The sequence below is a fragment of the Dermacentor silvarum genome, chromosome 7, assembly GCF_013339745.2.
Source record: "Dermacentor silvarum isolate Dsil-2018 chromosome 7, BIME_Dsil_1.4, whole genome shotgun sequence".
NCBI lineage: Eukaryota > Metazoa > Arthropoda > Arachnida > Ixodida > Ixodidae > Dermacentor > Dermacentor silvarum.
The window spans coordinates 122,867,929-122,886,782 of NC_051160.1; the positions used below are offsets into that span (position 1 = coordinate 122,867,929).

Consider the following 18,854-nt stretch of genomic DNA (forward strand, 5'->3'; position numbering starts at 1 on the left):
TGGCCTGCAGGGTATCCAATAAGCGAGGAGGGCTCAGAATCAAGGATTCTGTGCGCCTAGCACATGCTTTTGTCACCAGTAGAATCCTCTACTCGGTACCCTACCTCTATTTACGCAAACACGAGGAGGAGAAAATAGAGGTCATCATACGCAAAATGATCAAGCGAGCTCTTGACCTGCCGGTTTCCACATCCAACGGGCGCCTCCTCGCCTTAGGAGTGGTAAACACCTACAGGGAGCTCAAGGAGGCGCATCTTACAAACCAATGCACAACATTAGCACAAACACCATCCGGGCGAAGCCTTCTGGCCCAACTACACATCCAACACAACGTACACATACAGGAGCGGGTAAGGATCCTAAACTATGGCAACGCGCCACCATAGTTCACCCACTTCCCACGAAAATGGACAAAGAGGACCATAACGGACGCCGACAAGCTAGGGCACAAGCCTTAGAAAGATACTATAGTCAGAAACACGGAGTCTATTACGTGGACATCGCTGGTCTAAATCCGCGGAGGTGGTATACGGCAGCGGTGGTCCACGAACAAAGGCAGATAGACGGACTCTCTTTTAGAGCACCGGGAACAACACAGGCGGAGGAGGTAGCCATTGCATTAGCAGCATCCGACTCTCAATCTAAACATATCATAACCGACTCGTGAAGCGCATGCCGAAATTATGAGGCAGGCTGGGTCACCCCCCTTGCTGAGAAAATACTGCGAGCCTGTATGAGGGACACAGACTCCGCCCCTAAACATATGGTATGGACACCAGGTCACCAGGGCGTAAGGGGGAATGAGGCTGCTGATGCAGCTGCCCGAACAATCATTTCCCGTATACCTCCTAACAACCCCTATGACCTAGAGGAAGAACTATTGCTTCGATTTAAGGAGATTCCAGAATATTATAAGGATAAACACCGCATGCACCCAGCGCCCGCCAAGGGCCTGGGGAAGGTCAACGAACGCATTCTTTATCGGCTTTTCAGAAACACGATGCTCTGCCCAGCAATCCTTACACATTTTGACCCAATTGTCACCGGCACGTGCCACTACTGTGGGGAGGTGGCGGACACTTTCCACATGGTCTGGGCCTGCCAAAGTAGTCCAGCCCTTACTGCCAACCCCAACCCTACCCGAGAGGTCTGGGAGGCAGCCCTGCTTGGTTGCGCAGACCTCCAGCCGGTCCAGAGAGCCAGGCTGGCGGCTTCGACTAATGGGGTCCCGGACTAGGGATACCACCTGGTATGCAGGGCCCCACAGGAGGCCCACACCTCTCTTTACACTCAATAAATGCTTTTTACCACCACCATCACGCCCCGTAGCAGCTATCGCATGCGAAAAAAAGTACCCGCTTTCCGCCGCGATTGAACCCAGGCCCACTGCGTGGGAGGCGGATACTCTACCAATGAGCCACACAAGCGCTTGCTATCCGAGAGCGGGAAAATGTACTATAAACGAGTCCTATGCAGGCGCGCAGGCGCAGACAATCAGATGCGATTCAAACAACGCGGTCCCAAGCCTCCGCCGGTATGGTGGCTCAATCTAGTTATGGCGCCGGCAAACGCAACTTTTAAGACATTGTAATTTTGTTGCCGCCTTAACTAGATGGTGCTAACACACAGGCGGACGCTCGGGATCTCCTTGATTGTGGGCGCGTTGCAATGGGAGCGAATGTGACAGCTTAGTTGCATTGTCGGCTGCTTGGCTGGGCCGAACAGCACTAGCCATCGGCGATGGAACGCGTCGGCTTGCACGCGCGACGGCGTCCCAAGCAGGCCGCATCGGGCACGTTGCAATGGGAGCGAATGTGACAGCCGTAGTTGCATTGTTGGCCGCTTAGCTGGGCCGAACGGCCCAGCCAAGCGGCCCAGCTAAGCGACGTGCTCCATCGCTACGTCGGCTTGCACGCGCGACGATGTCCCAAGCGCGTTCCTGACGCATTCACTCAAATTACTAAATAGTACTGTCGAAACGATCGTCTAGCTAACGCTGTGACTGTGCTGCGTGTGCCGCGCAGGCCTGGCATGTTTTAAAATTCAGTGCACAGCTATTTCAGGTTTGTCGGTGGACCCTCTCCTTGAGACGAAACATGTGGACAGCGAAATTGGTCTTTTGTTCTCCTGTTCCAGGTTCCTTGTTGATCCAGAACGCGAACGCGCCAAGCGTTCTCTCTCAGGTGCTCTGCGATCAAAAAAGAGACCGTCAAATTTGGCGAGTAGTTTCTGTCCGACGAAACTCGTTGGACCCATTCTTCCTCTCTATCTTCCTATCCCGTGTCTGCGGCGCGGCACAATGCCGGCGGTCATAATGGTGCGTGTGAACATCTTGGGCTTTATGAAGCGTTCACGCGGGCTTCTTTTCTACTTGTACAGTACTTATAAAAAGCGCTGCAAAGTTGAAACACAGGGACGAGAACAGCACAGACGAAACACCACGCCATCTGCCACGCAAAGTGACTTCCGAATTTGATGGGAGCATTTAAATTGAGCACATTCAGTCTGGGTAGTCGGAAAAAGACTATTTCGTACAGTGATCTCTCGGCTGAGCTCTGCTGCGAAGTGTTCCTTGCATACGCAGCAGCCTGGAGTTGTTCGTACCAGTATTGTCCTCCCCGATTACTATTTCTGGAGTAGGGGGCTAAACGTGCTTGAATTGTCTGATCAGCTGTCTCCGTCAGGACGTTTTATTGCGGATGGTATGCTGAGGCATAGTGGTGCTGAAATCTTGATCGGCGTATGTAGGCGTGGAGTTCGAAGCTGCGGAAGGTGGTACCCAATCCAATATAATTTTATTCGGAAGATTATGCCTCAGTTTATTTCGGACTTTTCGGTATTTCAGTTTATTTCGGTAGCTGGGTGGCAGACAAGGCACGGCGATTACCTCCAAAAATTTCTATAGATGGACAAGAGCAATCAGAATGTAGCGATTGCCAACCGCTGTCGTTGTTAAACGGTCAGCATGCCCAATGCCAACCATGTAAAATCTAGTAAAGGAAGGTGGAATGACGTTAGTAGCCGAGAGTGGTCTGGCATCGTAGTTGCCAGTTAGCGGCAACAGATCAAACACTCCTGCCCATTTTCGGCCACCCATAGCGCTCAACTACTTTTTACAGCTCAGCTCGTTGACTTTTGTGTGAACCTTCAGGTGTGTTGTGGACGGCGTGAAGAATGTCAGGCCGAAACGAAGCAGGGATGACTAGAACATGTTCATCTTGGCACTTATTCTTCCAGTAACGTCGATGTAGAGTTGCATAGCGAATTACAAATTTGGCGCTGGTTTCCACGTCCACAAGTGAAGCTACGCTGGCCGCCACATCAGCGTCTTGGCGTTGGGCCTCGGTCACATCCTAATGTGCAAACAATATCCAGCCTTCCATTTGGATTTTACAAGAATGCATTTGCCACTTTGTTTAAAGCACCGGCCCGGTGCACGACGAACAAGTCATACTCTTGGAGTCATATTATCCAGTGCGCGAACCTAATCTTTATAAAGAAACTTGTGCATTTTCTATTACAACCTCAAACTTCGGACCAAACAGAGAATGTATAAATTTGTCATTAACGCTCCACAGAACGGCTAGGCGCTCCAGCTCGTCGGAGTGGCGGTGCCGTTCAACATCTGACAGTTGTTGGCTGGCATACGATACGACATGCCACGCACCTTCTGGATCACGCAGCACAAGCATTGCTCTGAGACGAATCTGGCAAGCATTGGTGTGCACCTCGGCGCTTTGCCGTTGCCGTGAGGTTCCGTATGACGTCAAACGGCGATGAAATCGTCGCCGCGCGCCGTATGCTGTATGTGCGAGTGAAAGCGCGCCAGGGACGCGCGGTTTCACGGGGAGTGAACGCACGGCGGAGAGCAAACGTGCGTTCTGTGCCATGCTCCCTGAAGGGCTGCATAATTAAGCGTCTCTTTCCTCCTTTACAATCACCATATATATATATATATATATATATATATATATATATTGAACAAACGTGACGTCTTCCGTCGCGCGAAAGGGTGTGGGTGGACTTGAGGGGGGGAGTGGAGGCGACGTTTAGCTGCGGCACCAAATGCATATTTATATAAAAAAATGTGGTTGATCCCTCTTATATAGGAATCGGTATAGAACACGAAAGTGAAACGTGTCTTCACAGAAGTAGTGTAATGTTTATTGCACATTGATATATAATGTCTATTGCTGTTTTGTGGCTAAAGCGCCCTTAGGCGTTGATGCACCCACGCTGACGCCTGGTGGCACGTCTCCTCCATCACGACTACCAACGTCGATGACCATGAGCAACCGTCGTGCATATGGAAGCTGCACTACGCTGCACACGCTAGCACAACGCGAAAGACGAAGCACGTAACTGACACACTAATACAACGCGCAAGACAAAGCACGTAACTGAATCGTCACCGAGTCAAATCAGCGCGTACAGCGCGTCGTAATTGCAGCCTCCGCGATCAACTTCAGAAACATTTTCAGAGCTAATTGCGGAGGCCACGCTCCGCTGTGCTGAGTACGGTGAACGCCACCTAGGTGGCGTTGGTAGTGCTTCTTGATGCCAGCGTCCCTTCGAATGCTGGCATCGAGGCGTCGTAGTGCTGAGACCACCGAAGCGTTCACTGTCGGTGCGCGTTAAGGCCGGAATACATGAAGCGAATAACCGGCGTCCGAGCGAAGAACTTCGTCGGGCGGCGAACGTCCGACGGCCGGCGTCAAGAAATTTGCCGTCCGCAGCCGATCTGCCTGTCCAAACATTTTCGTCGGGTGAACGCCGCCGCCGGAAGCGTCTAGCGCGCAGCGGTGGACGACAGCCAATCAGGAGGCACTAGTTGCGGTCGCAATGCATGCTGGTGTTTCGCGCGCGCGCGCCTTTTCGCGTCGTCTGCAATCGCGTTGGTGTTGCCGTGTCTGCATGTCTCTGCACCGATTGAGTAGTTCCTAGTATGATCTCTCAGGAATCGCGTTGTATTTGTACATCCCATATCCGCTGATCTGCGAGGAAACAGACAAGCAGTGCAAGCTCTCTACAACCACCTTCAACAGAAATCTTCTGATCTCAGAGGCCACATGCTGTCGTCATGCCTATCTCCCGACTTCCCCGATAGATGGCGCTGGCATCGGATATTTCTTTCGCTAGGCTTAGACGCGTTCGAAACGAGAAGCGATCTCGAAAACTACTCAAGGTTATCCATAATACTCTGTCGTCGAAGCGGCCTGAGACTAAGCGAAAGCCGTTTACGCAGTCATTTGCTTCCAACTAAGTGAATTCTACAAGGACAACGCCAAATTCAGTTCGAAGCGGGCGGCCGGGACCGCCGCCAACACGGCGGCCAACGCGCGGCGGCGTTCGCCGCATGTATTGCAACACAGCAAACATCCTGCGTCGTGTCGCCGCGTCGTTACTTGACGCGTGAAGTTCGTCGAGAAAGTTCGCTCCATGTATCCCGGGCTTTAGTGTCATAATGCAGTACTTCTCTTTTCTGCTCGTAGGTGGCGGCACCGCCCCGAGCAAGAGCGCGGGTACACGGAGGAGTGTTAGATATATAAGGCGCGTCTGTGTAGCTCTCTGCATATGCGTTTGTGGCGCAATGGGTTAAACGCTCGGCGATCTATCGTCGCGGACCGAGAGGTCGTGGGTTCGATTCCTAAATTTTGCATGTTTGTGGAACTTTTTCTTCTGGTTTCTTTCTTTGTATTATGTTCTATGACGTATTTCCGTGACGGAAATACGTCAGTGAAGTCTTGGTGGACCACGGAATAAAACACTTTCGTGTTAAAACGTTGCGAGGCGAGAAGGTGGTAAAGACTTCCGACGCTGCTCGACGAGTGTCTCGTTCCGTTCTTGTCGAAAACCTCTGAGGCGCCGCCAGAGGCACCGGCAACAGTCACCAACACCGCGCGCGTCCGGAGCGAACGCGGTCAAAACGCCGACAGCGTCGACAACAGTTCTGCGCATTGCTCGCTCACCTCAGACCTAACATGAGCAAGGGCCAAAAGTTCAATTATTTATTAGCATCTCTAACCGGAAAGGCAGCGTCTGTGATAGAAGAGCTTCAGTACTCTGCAGAATTTTTATCGCTTCATCTTAATTTTCTTCTGCAGAGTACTGAAGCCCTTCTATCGCAGACGCTGCCTTTCCGGTTAGAGATGCTAATAAATAATTGAACTTTTGTCCCTTGCTCATGTTAGGTCTGAGGTGAACTGCTGACTCGTATTGAGCCCAGAAGCGGTTCCACTCCAAAGCTCTTCCGCCAAACTTTGTCATTTCTAGCTTAGGTAGTTTTACTAGTTCCTTTGCGTCTTGTTCTGTACTTCATGTGGCCTGCCTTGTTCCGTTATTTAAATCCACCTGTGCAGGCTCTCTCATTCTGAACTCTATGGTAGACAAAATCTTCGTTATTTTCATGTCATACTCTATTATTCTCTCGAATTCAGCTTCGGCAGTGTCTTCAGTTAAAAATTTCTCCATTTGTTCGTTGGCGCTCTTGAGGCTTTCGCTTATTCCCTTAACCTGCGCGTGCGTTGAGATCAACTCTTCTCTGTTAGCGCCTTCAATAATTTGTTGTTCTGCTGAGTTGATGAGCTGCGTTATCTGGGAGCGAAGCGCTTTCCTCTTCTTCGTTATTACTTCTTTGCTCATTGCTAGGCGGTAAAATGACCTCTTACTTGTCAGTCAGCCGTTCCGATGCTTTTGGTTTTCACTTCGGTCTCGTCGCTCGATCCAGGTTGATTCGCTGCTCCACTGCCGTTTTCTCCTCTTCTGCTTCTTTGCAGGTTCACCTTCTTGTGGGCGGGGAGGTAGTATCCTGGTCATGGCACCATTGTTAAAACGATCGAGATCGGTGACTGCTTGGAACATGAACGGTTTATTGAAGAAGTGAAGTAGCGCGCGCTCGCGCCAAGGAGTCGTTCTCTTGCTCTTCGTCTTCGAGTATTTTGATGATGATATTTCACACTGGTACTGCTGCATGTCCAAGTTTATCCAGCTGATAAAACTACTACCGTTACTCCGTATAGCTCTCTACTAAGTTGCTATTGCAATTGATGCTTCGCCTTTCAGGTGAAACTGCGACAATTTTGCTCATAATGTAAACTGGAATATCAGCTATCCCTGTTTGTTCTCTGATCCACACCGCTCTCTTCCTGTCTCTTAATGTTAGGCCTAACATTTTTCGTTCCGTGCGGTCGTTAACTTGTTCTCGAGCTTCTTTGTTACTCTCCAAGTTTCTGCCCCATATGTTAGCATTGGCAGAATGCAATGCTTGTACGGTTTTCTATTCAATGACAGGGTGACATCTCAGTCAGTATTTGGTAATGCCTGCCGTATGCACTCCAACCCAATTTTATTATTATGAAAATTTCTTTCTCATGATCAGGGTCCCCTGTGAATAATTGACATAGATAAACGTACTCCTTTGCAGACTCTAGAGGTAGACTGGCGATCCTGAATTCTTGTTCCCTTGCCAGGCTATTCAACCTTATCTTTGTCTTTTGCATATTCGTCTTCAACACCGCTCTTACACTGTCTCTTTCAAGGTCCTCAATCATTTGCTGTAATTCGTCCCGAATGTTGCTGAATAGGAAAATGTCATCTGGAAACCGAAGGTTGCAGATGACATTCCAATTCAGCAGCATTCCTAGTCTAATAGCTTGAATACTTCTAAGGATGCAGTGAAAGCCTTGGACAGATTCTTTCTCTGTGCCTGATCCTTTTCTTGATAGGAAAATTTTAATTTATCTTATGGACAACAAAGGTAGTTTTGGAATCTTTGTAGATATTTTCCAAGATATTCACGTATGCCTACTGTTGTACTCCTTGAGTATGTAATGCCTTTCTGACTAATGGTATCTTTACTGAAATAAATCACTTTCAATAATCTATGAAAGTCATATAGAGAGGTTGATTCAACTCCTCGTATTTCTCAATTACCTGAATAATAACAGGGAAGTGATCCATTCTAGAATATCGCTTCCTTAAGTCAGCCTGTTCTCCTCGTTGATTGAAGTCGCGTTGCCTTGATTCTATTGTATATTACCTTGGTAAATATTTTTTACAATACGGAAAGCAAGCTAATGGGCCTATAATTCTTGAATTCTTTAACGTATCCCTGCTTATGGATTAGTATAACTTTAGCATTCTTCCAGCTCTCTGGGACACTTGAAGTCGGGAGGCATTGCATTTAAAGGGCCGCAAGCTCTTTAAGCGTGTATATCCTCCTTCTTTGAATAAATTGACTGTTATTTTATCTTCTCCTGCTGTTTTTCCCACGGTCATGTCTTACCAAGCCCTTCTAAATCCAACACTAGTTACAGAAGGATCTTTTGTATCCTGTTTATCACTACTTCGAATGAAGGTAGCGTGGCTGCTCTGGGTACTGTACGGGTCTGTATAGAATTCTTCCCATCGTTTTACTATATCATCGTAATTGCTGATAAAATTACTCTGCTTATCCTTCAGTGGATACATGTTACCTTGTTCAATGCATAGCTTTCTTCTCGCTTATTTATAGCTGCGGCCATTTTTTACTGCTTCATCAATCTTAACCGCGTTATAATTTCGAAATCCTTTACTTGCTTTACAGACTTCCATGCGTTGTCTTTTCTATATTAGGTCCTTAGTTACTTGGCAGAGCTTACGCACTGATTGACTTGGTGCCTTACCTCGCACTTCTATTGCTGCTTCTGAAATCAACCTTGTTAAGGTGTCAGTCATCTGTTATCTTCATCTTCCTGTTCTAAAGCTGCATAGTTTTCTTCTTGAGCACCAACCTGAATTTGTCTGCTTGTACGCTTACTACGTTATGGTTGGCCTATTTTTTCTTGACAAATTTCGCTCTTTCTCTCTTCAAATTAAGAGAAATTGCCTATTGTTAGTGCACCTTCTCGTACCTAACACTTCTAGGTCCAGCGCTATACGGGCATCAGCTGAGAGTACATCTTTTTCATTTCTTGTTTCTACATTAGGGCATTTCCAGGGTCACTTACTGTTACTGCGCTTCCTGAAGAAGGCATTCATTATTCGGAGTCCATTCCTTTCCGCGAATTCTACCAACAAGGTCCTCAACTTCCCTCCCCGATGCCAGGGCGCGGACACCTTCACAAGGCGACGCGCCCGCAGACAGTCTATGTATGTGAGTGCGCCGCCATGAGCCGTATACGCAACTATGCCGCGTATACATGAATGCTTAGATTAGGGTAACGAAGTCTGCTCTTATATGCTTAGGAGTCTTATATGTTCTTGTTTTCTTGTTTGTTAATTCCACACGGGAACAGACGAGCAGGAGATATAGACAATGCCTGTTCGCCATGCGTCTCTTACTGCGTGCTGAACTCCTAAATCAACGAAACTATCGCCGTTAAAAATTGTGTCAACCCGGTCGTGCATGTTGTTGAGATAATACTGTTGGGCGAGTTGGTTGGTAATTGTTCTTGTAAAAGCAGCACAGTTGTGGGCAAGCATAAAAACACCAACAAAGAAAAAGACGAGCTCGAAGGCACAATTTTATAAAAGCGCGCTCAAGATTATAGAGCTCTGAAACTTGACCCGTTGTTCATGACTCACCTGCCCACGCGCACTTCCTGTTCTCCTTCGGTATACTACAGTTGTCGGCGTAGGGAAATGGACTGTCCGGTGGAAATTCTGCGCCTTGCACCTCTTGGCTTATGAGTAGACCTGCGTAGAATACGCGAATAGGCAAGCTCCTCCATTCAGAGTGATTCTGCTCACGTGGGCGAAACGAATACGTTTGTATTGGTGCGCTATGCCTGAAATCTTGCAGTTACCTTTTTCGAAAGTTCGGAAAGACGCATGTATATCCCAATTGATTCCATAGACATGAGAGAGGTCGAGGAACGAGGTGCGCGAGTTTACTTGGTCTCGGTAACCTGCAAAGAGAGAATTGAGATGCAAAGATGCTGAGTCCACCAAAGTGCGCCATTTTCACTTAAAGCATCACACCGTCGCAAGCTTTCTCGCTCGCTTAAAAGCGGGATGCCCGCAAGAATGCGTTATTATTTAAAATTCCTCCAAACAAGAATATGATGGCACCGACATACAGATGCGTTGCCAATAATTTTATCATGGCGAGAAAGAAAACGTTGTATCATCCCGTGCAAGAAAGCAAACGGGGACGTAACGTTTGACCAATACATTTGGGTGGAGAATGTCGACAAAGCTAGAAACCAAGCAAGGTTACAATACTACTTATATTTAAACCAAGCAAGGTTACAATACTACTCATATTTTGACCACGCTGAAGCTGTTGCCTTAAGGGTCTCAAGAAATGTCCATTGTATAACGTTATGACAAGAGGAATGCACACGAGCATCAAATACAAGACGATACAAAACTTCGAGCGAGCTTCGATTTCGGCACAGACATCTACCATTTTCTTTGCCAGCAGCCGAGTGCTCGTATCGCCACGATGACCCACATATTGCCTGCAGCCGCTGCAAACCTGCTAGGTTAGACTTGATCCATAGATATTTTTCGTGATATAGGCATCTTTCTCTTGTCAATCACATGTTTTTCTGAGCTGTTGATTTTCGCAATTCAAAACACGAGGACCAATAATATGAACATCTTCTTTGAAAGGAAGGCTGGCACAGCCTACTATACCATAGATATTTCTTGTGCATACTTACCGGCCTTGGCCTTGTTTCTGTATTTCTCTAGAAAGCTTTGGAATAGGGGATCTAGACAGTTTGGGGCTCCAAAGAATACATCACAAACTCTGGCTAGAGAAACTAGGTTCTCACAAAGAACACCGACGCGCAATCGGCGCATCTTGGACATGGAGGAGACGGTGTACGATATATACTCTTTAGGTGGGGACACCTCTCTGCTTGCTTGCTAGACGAGATCGACCAGAAAAGTAGGAACGGCGCGCCTCTATCGGGTAGGTGACGGCAGCGGTTACCTATCGGCGGAACGACGCAACTTCAGTTAGAACGCAGGCGAGAGCTCGCGCGGACAATTTCATATCCTCTCCCCCCCTTTCGCCCCTCTCCCCGGTAACCTACTTTCGCGCGTCATTTAGTAATTTCGTATTTCCGGCGAAGCGCCGGTTGCGATACCAACGGGCGATTAAACCAATAAAAAGTTTCATGTGTTGAAGTTGCATCGTACCGCCGATAGGTATCCGCTGCCGTCACCGGGCCGATCGGCGCGCTTTTGCTACTTTATCTGATCGATCGCGTCTCGCGAGTGTCCTCATCTAAAGAGTGTATATTTTACACTGTGATTGTGGATAACGCGAAGCTGTAAAGTTTACGTCGCAAACACGCCAAAAGCCATGACTTACACTATGAGCTATGAACGGGCACACAGTTGACGTCTTAGTGGTGGAGCTTCCTACAGAAATTGCTAGTGGGAGCTCAGGCGCTAGTGGCCACGGGAGCTGCAAGTTAGGCCAGCGTAGGAATGATTGTTAGTGCAAGAATTTGCCTAAAATACAACCCTGTGGCTTCCTAACTGATGTACTGCTTCATTTTCAGCAAAATAGTGCGTTTGAACTTAAACGATTACAAGCGAGTACGCATGCGCGTACAGTCTTATTGCTTTCTGGGCCTAGGTAAGAAAGATTGCTTCGAATTTTAGGCCAAGAAAGGCGCATAAAGCATAGTAAATAAAGCGGCCAGAGCATGTGAAGTCATAAGCAGGAAGATGACACAAATTTCCGGACTACCCAATCATTCACATGATAGTTGAGCGATGAAAACACCGCAATTCCGTTATGTGACTAGTAGGTAACTTCATGTTCCTGGATAATTTTGGATAGTGACGGCAAATAAGTTACTCAGTGAAAACAAAACACGGCACATTTCTTCATTTTATTATATGAACATGAAAATTAGTGCTAAACACCAACTTCGTAAGGTGAAACAGTTGCCATTATAATAATTAATTTTATTATTTATAGCAGCTTTGCTTTGAAACTACAGTTGTGCTGAAAGCGCAAGACGCTATCCTCAAGCGCTATACCCTATTCTAAAGAGCACATTTTTTTGTTTTTGTTTCATAGGAATGCTTACGCGTCCGTTCTACGTTGAGCAAGCAATACCTGCAGAAAAGGTCAAACGGTGCGAAGAAAACATAATGGGCACTGCAAACGTAATTTTTAAATTTGTAGGACTGAATTTGACGCCAACAAAAAGGTTGTAATGTTAAAGCACCCGGCGTTTCGAAGCTGCACCGGCTGCTTATTGTTCAGGGGTGACGTAGGTAGAGCCAATAGCGCTTGCAGCACTGCCAGGCTCTGAGTGCCCTTACCCATGAAGTAGGAGCTTGGAAACGTGGGGTGCTTTAAAATTACCACCTATTCATTGTTGTCAAACTCAGTCCTATCATTCTATTGTTCCCATACCGACAGATATCAGTCTAACGTTCACGTTTATTTTTAACATCAATTCATAGGTACGTTTTTTCCTAATGACCGATGTTACATCAAGAGTTCAAGTCACGTTCAGTTAACCATTTAGCGCAATTACCGGCGACCAGCAGCAGGATTGTGAGGACATTCTCCACGTTCGCGTTTCCATACGTTGGTGACTGGCGAAAGAAAAATTCCTGATGACTAAAATGCACGAAACTTACGCTTGTGGGGATTTATTCGCTAACTTATGATCTGCGGAGCTGTTTAAGCCATCCGTAATTTGTGCCGCGAGCCGCAAAACTGCGGGGCGATCCTGCCTCGAGCGACCAGTCACGCGGCAATATTGCGTGTATTCGCTGGCTTTTTCACGCTCGGAAAAAACACGTTTATGTAGCACGTCTTGAGCAACGGAAAGTCGTACCGGGAAGCTTTTATGCGTCTCTACAATTTTCCCATTCACACTTTTTATGTAATTATAATTGAGGAGTAGATTATTTAAGACTAAATATCTAATTTGGTGGAATGCAAAAAATAATCTGAGTATCTCCAAGGGACGGCAAACAAAAGTGCCTTGGTTCTCTCGAGCTACGTAGCATTTGCATGATTTTAAAGTGTGGCCCAAGTTAAGTGAACCACCGTGTATACTATGATTAGTCCACAATATTCTGTACCATTATTTAGAGGGAGCGAATACAATTATACTTTTATAAACTGCAGTGCTCGTACATTACACCAATAAGATGGTGTAATAGTCAATATATTAAGGAACCAAAAATACAATGCGTAACCTGTTTTTATAAACCAATATGCTTGACTTACCATTTTCACACTTTCGGCAATATAAGGAACGAAGTATCGGAAGTTCCGTGACGTTGTAGTTTCTGTAAAATGTGTCGTTCTGAGGCACAGCAATGGGAATACACTCTGGATCGTCTTCCTCGTGACAAAGATCAAATGGTCCAGGTCCTCGAAGTGCACCGACCGGAAAAATAAGGTAGTGAGCGAAAGAAAACACATAAAAAGCTTTGTAAACTGACTTTGCGGGAACAAGGAGGATTATAAATAATATTCAAAGTGCGCAATGCAAGAACACTGGTAGTCTTAGTATTCTTAGATTATAAATTTATTTATATCTGCACGTTTTATGACGCAGCTCTTGGGCGCACATTCCTTTGTTGAGCGGCGTCCTCGGCGTGGGCGTAACCGGTAGAACGAAGGATGAAAAAAATGTCGCAGTTTCGCCCGAAAGGCGAAGCATCGATTGCGATAGCGAATTAGTAGGGGTAGGGATTCGGGGTAGGGATAGTAGTTTTATCGGCTGCATAAACTTCGACACATTGGCTTACTATGTAACTAAATTAGCAATCGTGGTATCAGCGCGCACAAGCAAACATGAATAGATCACATTGAATGACCGCAGCCAACGACTGTCAAAACGCTGGCAGCAAGCGCAGGTTCGCGCGGTCTATCGCTTCAACGGCAACTGAGCGGCGAATGCACAGCGCATAGAAAGGTCAGAGCCGTGTGGAGATAAGAGACGGTGCGGACGATCGGCATCCCCGGGCAAAGCGCAAAGGAGGAGTTGTTGGCAGAGGAGAAGCTGCCCCCCCTCCCCCCTCTTCCCGCTTTGTTGCTTTCGCGTGGGAGATTGAGTGGCAAGATACGCCTTTGGTGCCGGAGCACAGCGCCGCCCCCCCTCCCTCCCTCCCTCCCTCCCACACCCCCACGGTCTTTTGCGCGACGGTCACGTTTGCTTTACGCCGAGCGTTCGCTCTCCGTTGACGTCAATACTAAGGCATGCAGCGAGCGCGTCCACCGATACCATATATGGAAACAAAGCGCCGGCGTGGGCTTCGGACCCACAGCGCATACGGTGTGGGTCCGCTAGAGAGTGCGCTAGAGGTCCGCTAGAGAATGCGCTCCGCGCGAGCCACGCGTTCCCATGTTCACGCTTTCTTTCTGAACAGTGACCGACGCAACTGCTGGAAGTACTTTGCCTGCCGCTGCTGCTAAACGAGTTGCCCGAGCAGAGGAGCAGGTACACCACCGAGAGGACCCTGCCGTTCAGATTCAAATTATTTGCCTTGTTATAACGCGAATTCAAAGCACCTAAACAGCTGTGCTCAAATTTCGCATTACGGAGTGTCGTAATCAGCGGTTAATTTTTTTCCGTTGTTGAGTAAGTTTGTATACAATTTTAGCAGAGCGCTCTTTACGCTCCGCTCCGCTCAGATTTCAAGCTCTGAGATACACCAGGGAACTGCGTAGATTTCACATTTGATAAGCGCGTCTTTACGAGACCCGAGTGACGCGCTATCACTGCGGCTGCAAAACGACGAAGAGGTCAAGTAGACACGCTGTCACGCTCCGCTCACTCAGCTCGAGGGATGCGGTCTTCGTTCCGCTGCCGGTATGAGCGTTGTGCGCAAGCGCAATAGCGTTCCCGCTAAGCGGTTGTACGGCATCTGCTAGCATATGCTGGTCTGAGCAAAGCGGACAGCAAGCGCTCAGCTAAAACACTCTTGTATAGTGTGGCATTCGTATTGTATCAATGATGTAACAGGATATTTCTCAAGCCCAACAGGGTGCGCTTTCCTACATACATACATTTACATCATCATCATCACCATCATCCTCATCAGCCTATTTTATGTCCACTGAAGGACGAAGGCCTCTCCCTGCGATCTCCAATTACCCCTGTCTGGCACTAGCGTATTCCAACTTGCACCTCCAAATTTCCTAACTTCATCATCCCATCTGGTTTTCTGCCGACCTCGACTGCGCTTCCCTTCTCTTGGTATCCATTCTGTAACCATAATGGTCCACCGGTTATCCATCCTACGCATTACATGGCCTGCCCAGCTCCATTTCTTCCGCTTAATGTCAACTAGAATATCGGCTATCCCCGTTTGTTCTCTGATCCACACCGCTCTCTTCCTGTCTCTTAACGTTAGTCCCAAGATTTTTCGTTCCATCTCTCTTTGTGCGGTCCTTAACTTGTTCTCGAGCTTCTTTGTTAACCTCCAAGTTTGTGCCCCATATGTTAGCACCGGTAGAATGCAATGATTGTACACTTGTCTTTTCAACGACAGTGGTAAGCTCCCAGTTAGGATTTGGCAGTGCCTGCCGTATGCACTCCAACCTAATTTTATTCTTCTGTAAATTTCTTTCTCGTGATCAGGGTCCCCTGTGAGTAATTGACCTAGATAAACGTACTCCTTTACAGACTCTAGAGGCTGACTGGCGATCCTGAATTCTTGTTGCCTTGCCAGGCTATTGAACATTATCTTTGTCTTCTGCATATTCATCTTCAACCCCACTCTTACACTTTCTCGGTTAAGGTCCTCAATCATTTGCTGTAATTCGTCTCCATTGTTGCTGAATAGGACAATGTCATCAGCAAATCGGAGGTTGATGAGATATTCACCATTGATCCTCACTCCTAAGCTTTACCAGTCTAAGAGCTTGAATACTTCTTCTAGGCATGCAGTGAATAGCATTGGAGAGATTGTGTCTCCTTGCCTGACCCCTTTCTTGATAGGCAACTTTCTACTTTTCTTGTGGAGAACCAAGGTAGCTGTGGAATCCTTGTAGATATTTGTCAAGATATTCACGTATGCCTCTTGTACTCCTTGATTACGCAATGCCTCTATGACTGCTGGTATCTCTACTGAATCAAATGCCTTTTAATAATCTACCAAAGCCATATAGAGAGGTTGACTGTACTCCGCAGATTTCTCGATTACCTGATTGATGACATGGATATGATCCATCGTAGAATATCCCTTCCTGAAGCCAGCCGGTTCTCTTGGTTGGCTGAAGTGAAATGTTGCCCTGATTCTACTGGAAATTCTCTTGGTGAATATTTTATACAATACTGAAAGCAGGCTAATAGGTCCATAATTCTTAAATTCTTTAACGTCTCCCTTCTTATGGATTAGTGTAATGTTCGCGTTCTTCCAGCTCTCTGGTACACTTGAAGTTGTGAGGAATTGCGTATAAAGGGTCGCAAGCTTTTCAATTATCATATCTCCTCCATCCTTGATTAAATCGACTGTTATTTCATCTTCTGCAGCAACTTTTCCCCTGGACATGTCTTTCACGGCCCTTCTAACTTCATCGCTAGTTATAGAAGGAGCCTCTTTATCCGTTCATGACTATTTCGAATGAAAGTAGTTTGGCTGTTTTGGGTACTGTACAGGTCAGTATAAAATTCTTCCGCCGCTTTTACTATGTCACTGAAATTGCTGATGATATTACCATGCTTATCATTCCGTGCATACATCTTGCCTTGTCCTATGCCAAGCTTTCTTCTTACTGATTTAATGCTGCGTCCATATTTTACAGCTTCCTCAATCTTCCCCAATCTTCCCCACGTTATAGTTTCGAATATCCCTTACTTTCTTCTTGTTGATCTGTTTTGACAGTGCAGCGAATTCTATCTGATCTCTTGAGTTGGACATTCTTATGTTTTGTCGTTTCTTTATTAGGTCCTTTGTTTCTTGGGAGAGCTTTCCTACTGGTTGCTTTGGTGCCTTCCCTCCCACTTCAATTGCTGCTTCTGAGATCAACCTAGTTACGTTTTCATTCATTACCTCTATGTTGTCTTTAGCTTCCTGTTCGAAAGCTGCATATTTGTTTGCGAGCACCAGCCTGAATTTGTCTCCTTTTACCCTTACTGCCTCTAGGTTGGCCTGTTTCCTCATACATACATACTTACATGCATACTTACATACTTTGAAGGTTTTTCAGCGACCACATTGAAAATGTTTTAAATGTTGCCTGTGGCGGATAGCACAACTATATTGCATGAGCTGCTCTCGAAGAGACAGACATATTTGTGGAAATTCAGAGCCCTTCCACTACTGTGACGATGTAAGCCAGCGAAGCTGTGACTATCGTGGGTCTGCTATAGTGAAGATTGCTATAGTGAATTTATATATTATTATGGACATCATATGTGAGCGTATTCCGCTAGTTCGTCAAAGAGGAAGGACACCGGCGTCTTGTTTTCACCCGGCACAATGGCCAAGCAATGCGTTTGCTGCGCCAAGTCAATCCCGTTATCATAAACTAGCGTATAAGCCACAGCGTTCGTGGCCGTGGCACACTGCACGGCATAGTGAGGACCCTGACGTCAGGATCCTGGAAGATGTTGAACGAGCGTCCGTCGCATAGCGAGTTCAAAGGGCAACTGCTGGTAACAGCGCGATCTCTACGTCACGGGACAAAGGGGCACAACAATTGGTGGGACGTGTCACCGCCGAGAATAGCGACACTTGCGAAAGAGGCATCGGCGGACGCGAGGGGTATAACAATGGGCCATCCATCATCCGTTTTGACACCTGTGCTAAGGCACACCTGGCGGGAAACCGCCACGCGCATGGAGCCAAACCACCACGTACATGGAGCCGAAATGTTTGTTCTACGCGTCGTTTTTGTTGTTCTATGTGTCATTGGATGCTGTACCGAGCACTAGCGCGTGCTCAGCTCGCGCTCGGGCTAGGCACGGCATCCAACGGCACGAGCACAAACCGAGGGGCGCCAACGAGCCAGCTGCGGAAGAAGACTACGACGCTCGAGCCAATGCTCTTGATGATAGTTTTTATACACGCGGACATAATCCTGGGGGACCTAGCCCGTAACAGCTTCGCCGTAAAATTAAAATGCTTAATCCACTAATTAAGAAAAAATAACTAATGAAGTTTTTAACTAATTACCTTAAGCCCGTAACAGCTTCGCCGTAAAATTAAAATGCTTAATCCACTAATTAAGAAAAAATAACTAATGAAGTTTTTAACTAATTACCTTATGGCCCATATTGCAATTTACAAATTCTAGCCGTGGTGTTTGCAAGGCAGATCCACTTGGAACAATTTCACAGGATGACACCTGTTTCATAATATTATTTCCCGAACTTTGCATACAAATGCATTGGCGTTCAAATTATTTTCCTCAAAAACTCGTTTTCTGCCGTGGGGCACAGAAGTAACTGGAACGCCCATGCATTTCTCGTGCGATGTTCCATCTTTTCATCCCCTCACTTAACAAGGCCATCATAAGCGTATGTGAATTCGGCGCAATAATTTTCTTCCAGCAAACGACCGTCTTATGGGGTTCAGCGCCTGATGGGCAGTAGTCAACATGACTGCGTGAAAAAGCCGGTTACAGTGGCCTCGTATCGCGAAGTGAACAATGTGAAGCGTGTTATACGCTGAGCGTGATGCCTAAAACACTTTGTATCAGCATCTGCGTCACTATAATTCTGCTGTCTTGTGCAGTCTTCTGGTGGCGCACAGTTCAATCACTTCAGTGTGTTTGGACTAAGCTATCACATTTGTGTATACTTAGCGGTATAAGTGCATATCGTATGGATTGTACTGTAGAGCTTTACAGATTTCACATCAACACCGTTGTGCTTGCATCATTTGGCTGACAATTATTTTAAATTATCAGCCTCGCTTCGACTTTATCTCAG

General features: G+C 46.8%; 1 protein-coding gene across 4 annotated transcripts in view; it reads right to left on the bottom strand.

Moving 5' to 3' along the window:
* The window catches only part of LOC119459139 (peroxidasin homolog), a 132,933-nt gene that overhangs the window by 51,191 nt on the left and 62,888 nt on the right, over positions 1–18,854 (bottom strand). For 3 of the 4 annotated variants that reach the window (XM_049671175.1, XM_049671174.1, XM_049671176.1), the window contains 3 exons: positions 13,196–13,342; positions 9,786–9,887; positions 9,565–9,675 (listed from right to left, as the gene is read on the bottom strand). In XM_049671175.1, coding sequence (XP_049527132.1) covers positions 9,565–9,675; positions 9,786–9,887; positions 13,196–13,342 — 360 coding nt within the window. The remainder of the gene's footprint in view (positions 1–9,564; positions 9,676–9,785; positions 9,888–13,195; positions 13,343–18,854) is intronic. The other variant, XM_049671177.1, reaches the window with a different exon arrangement.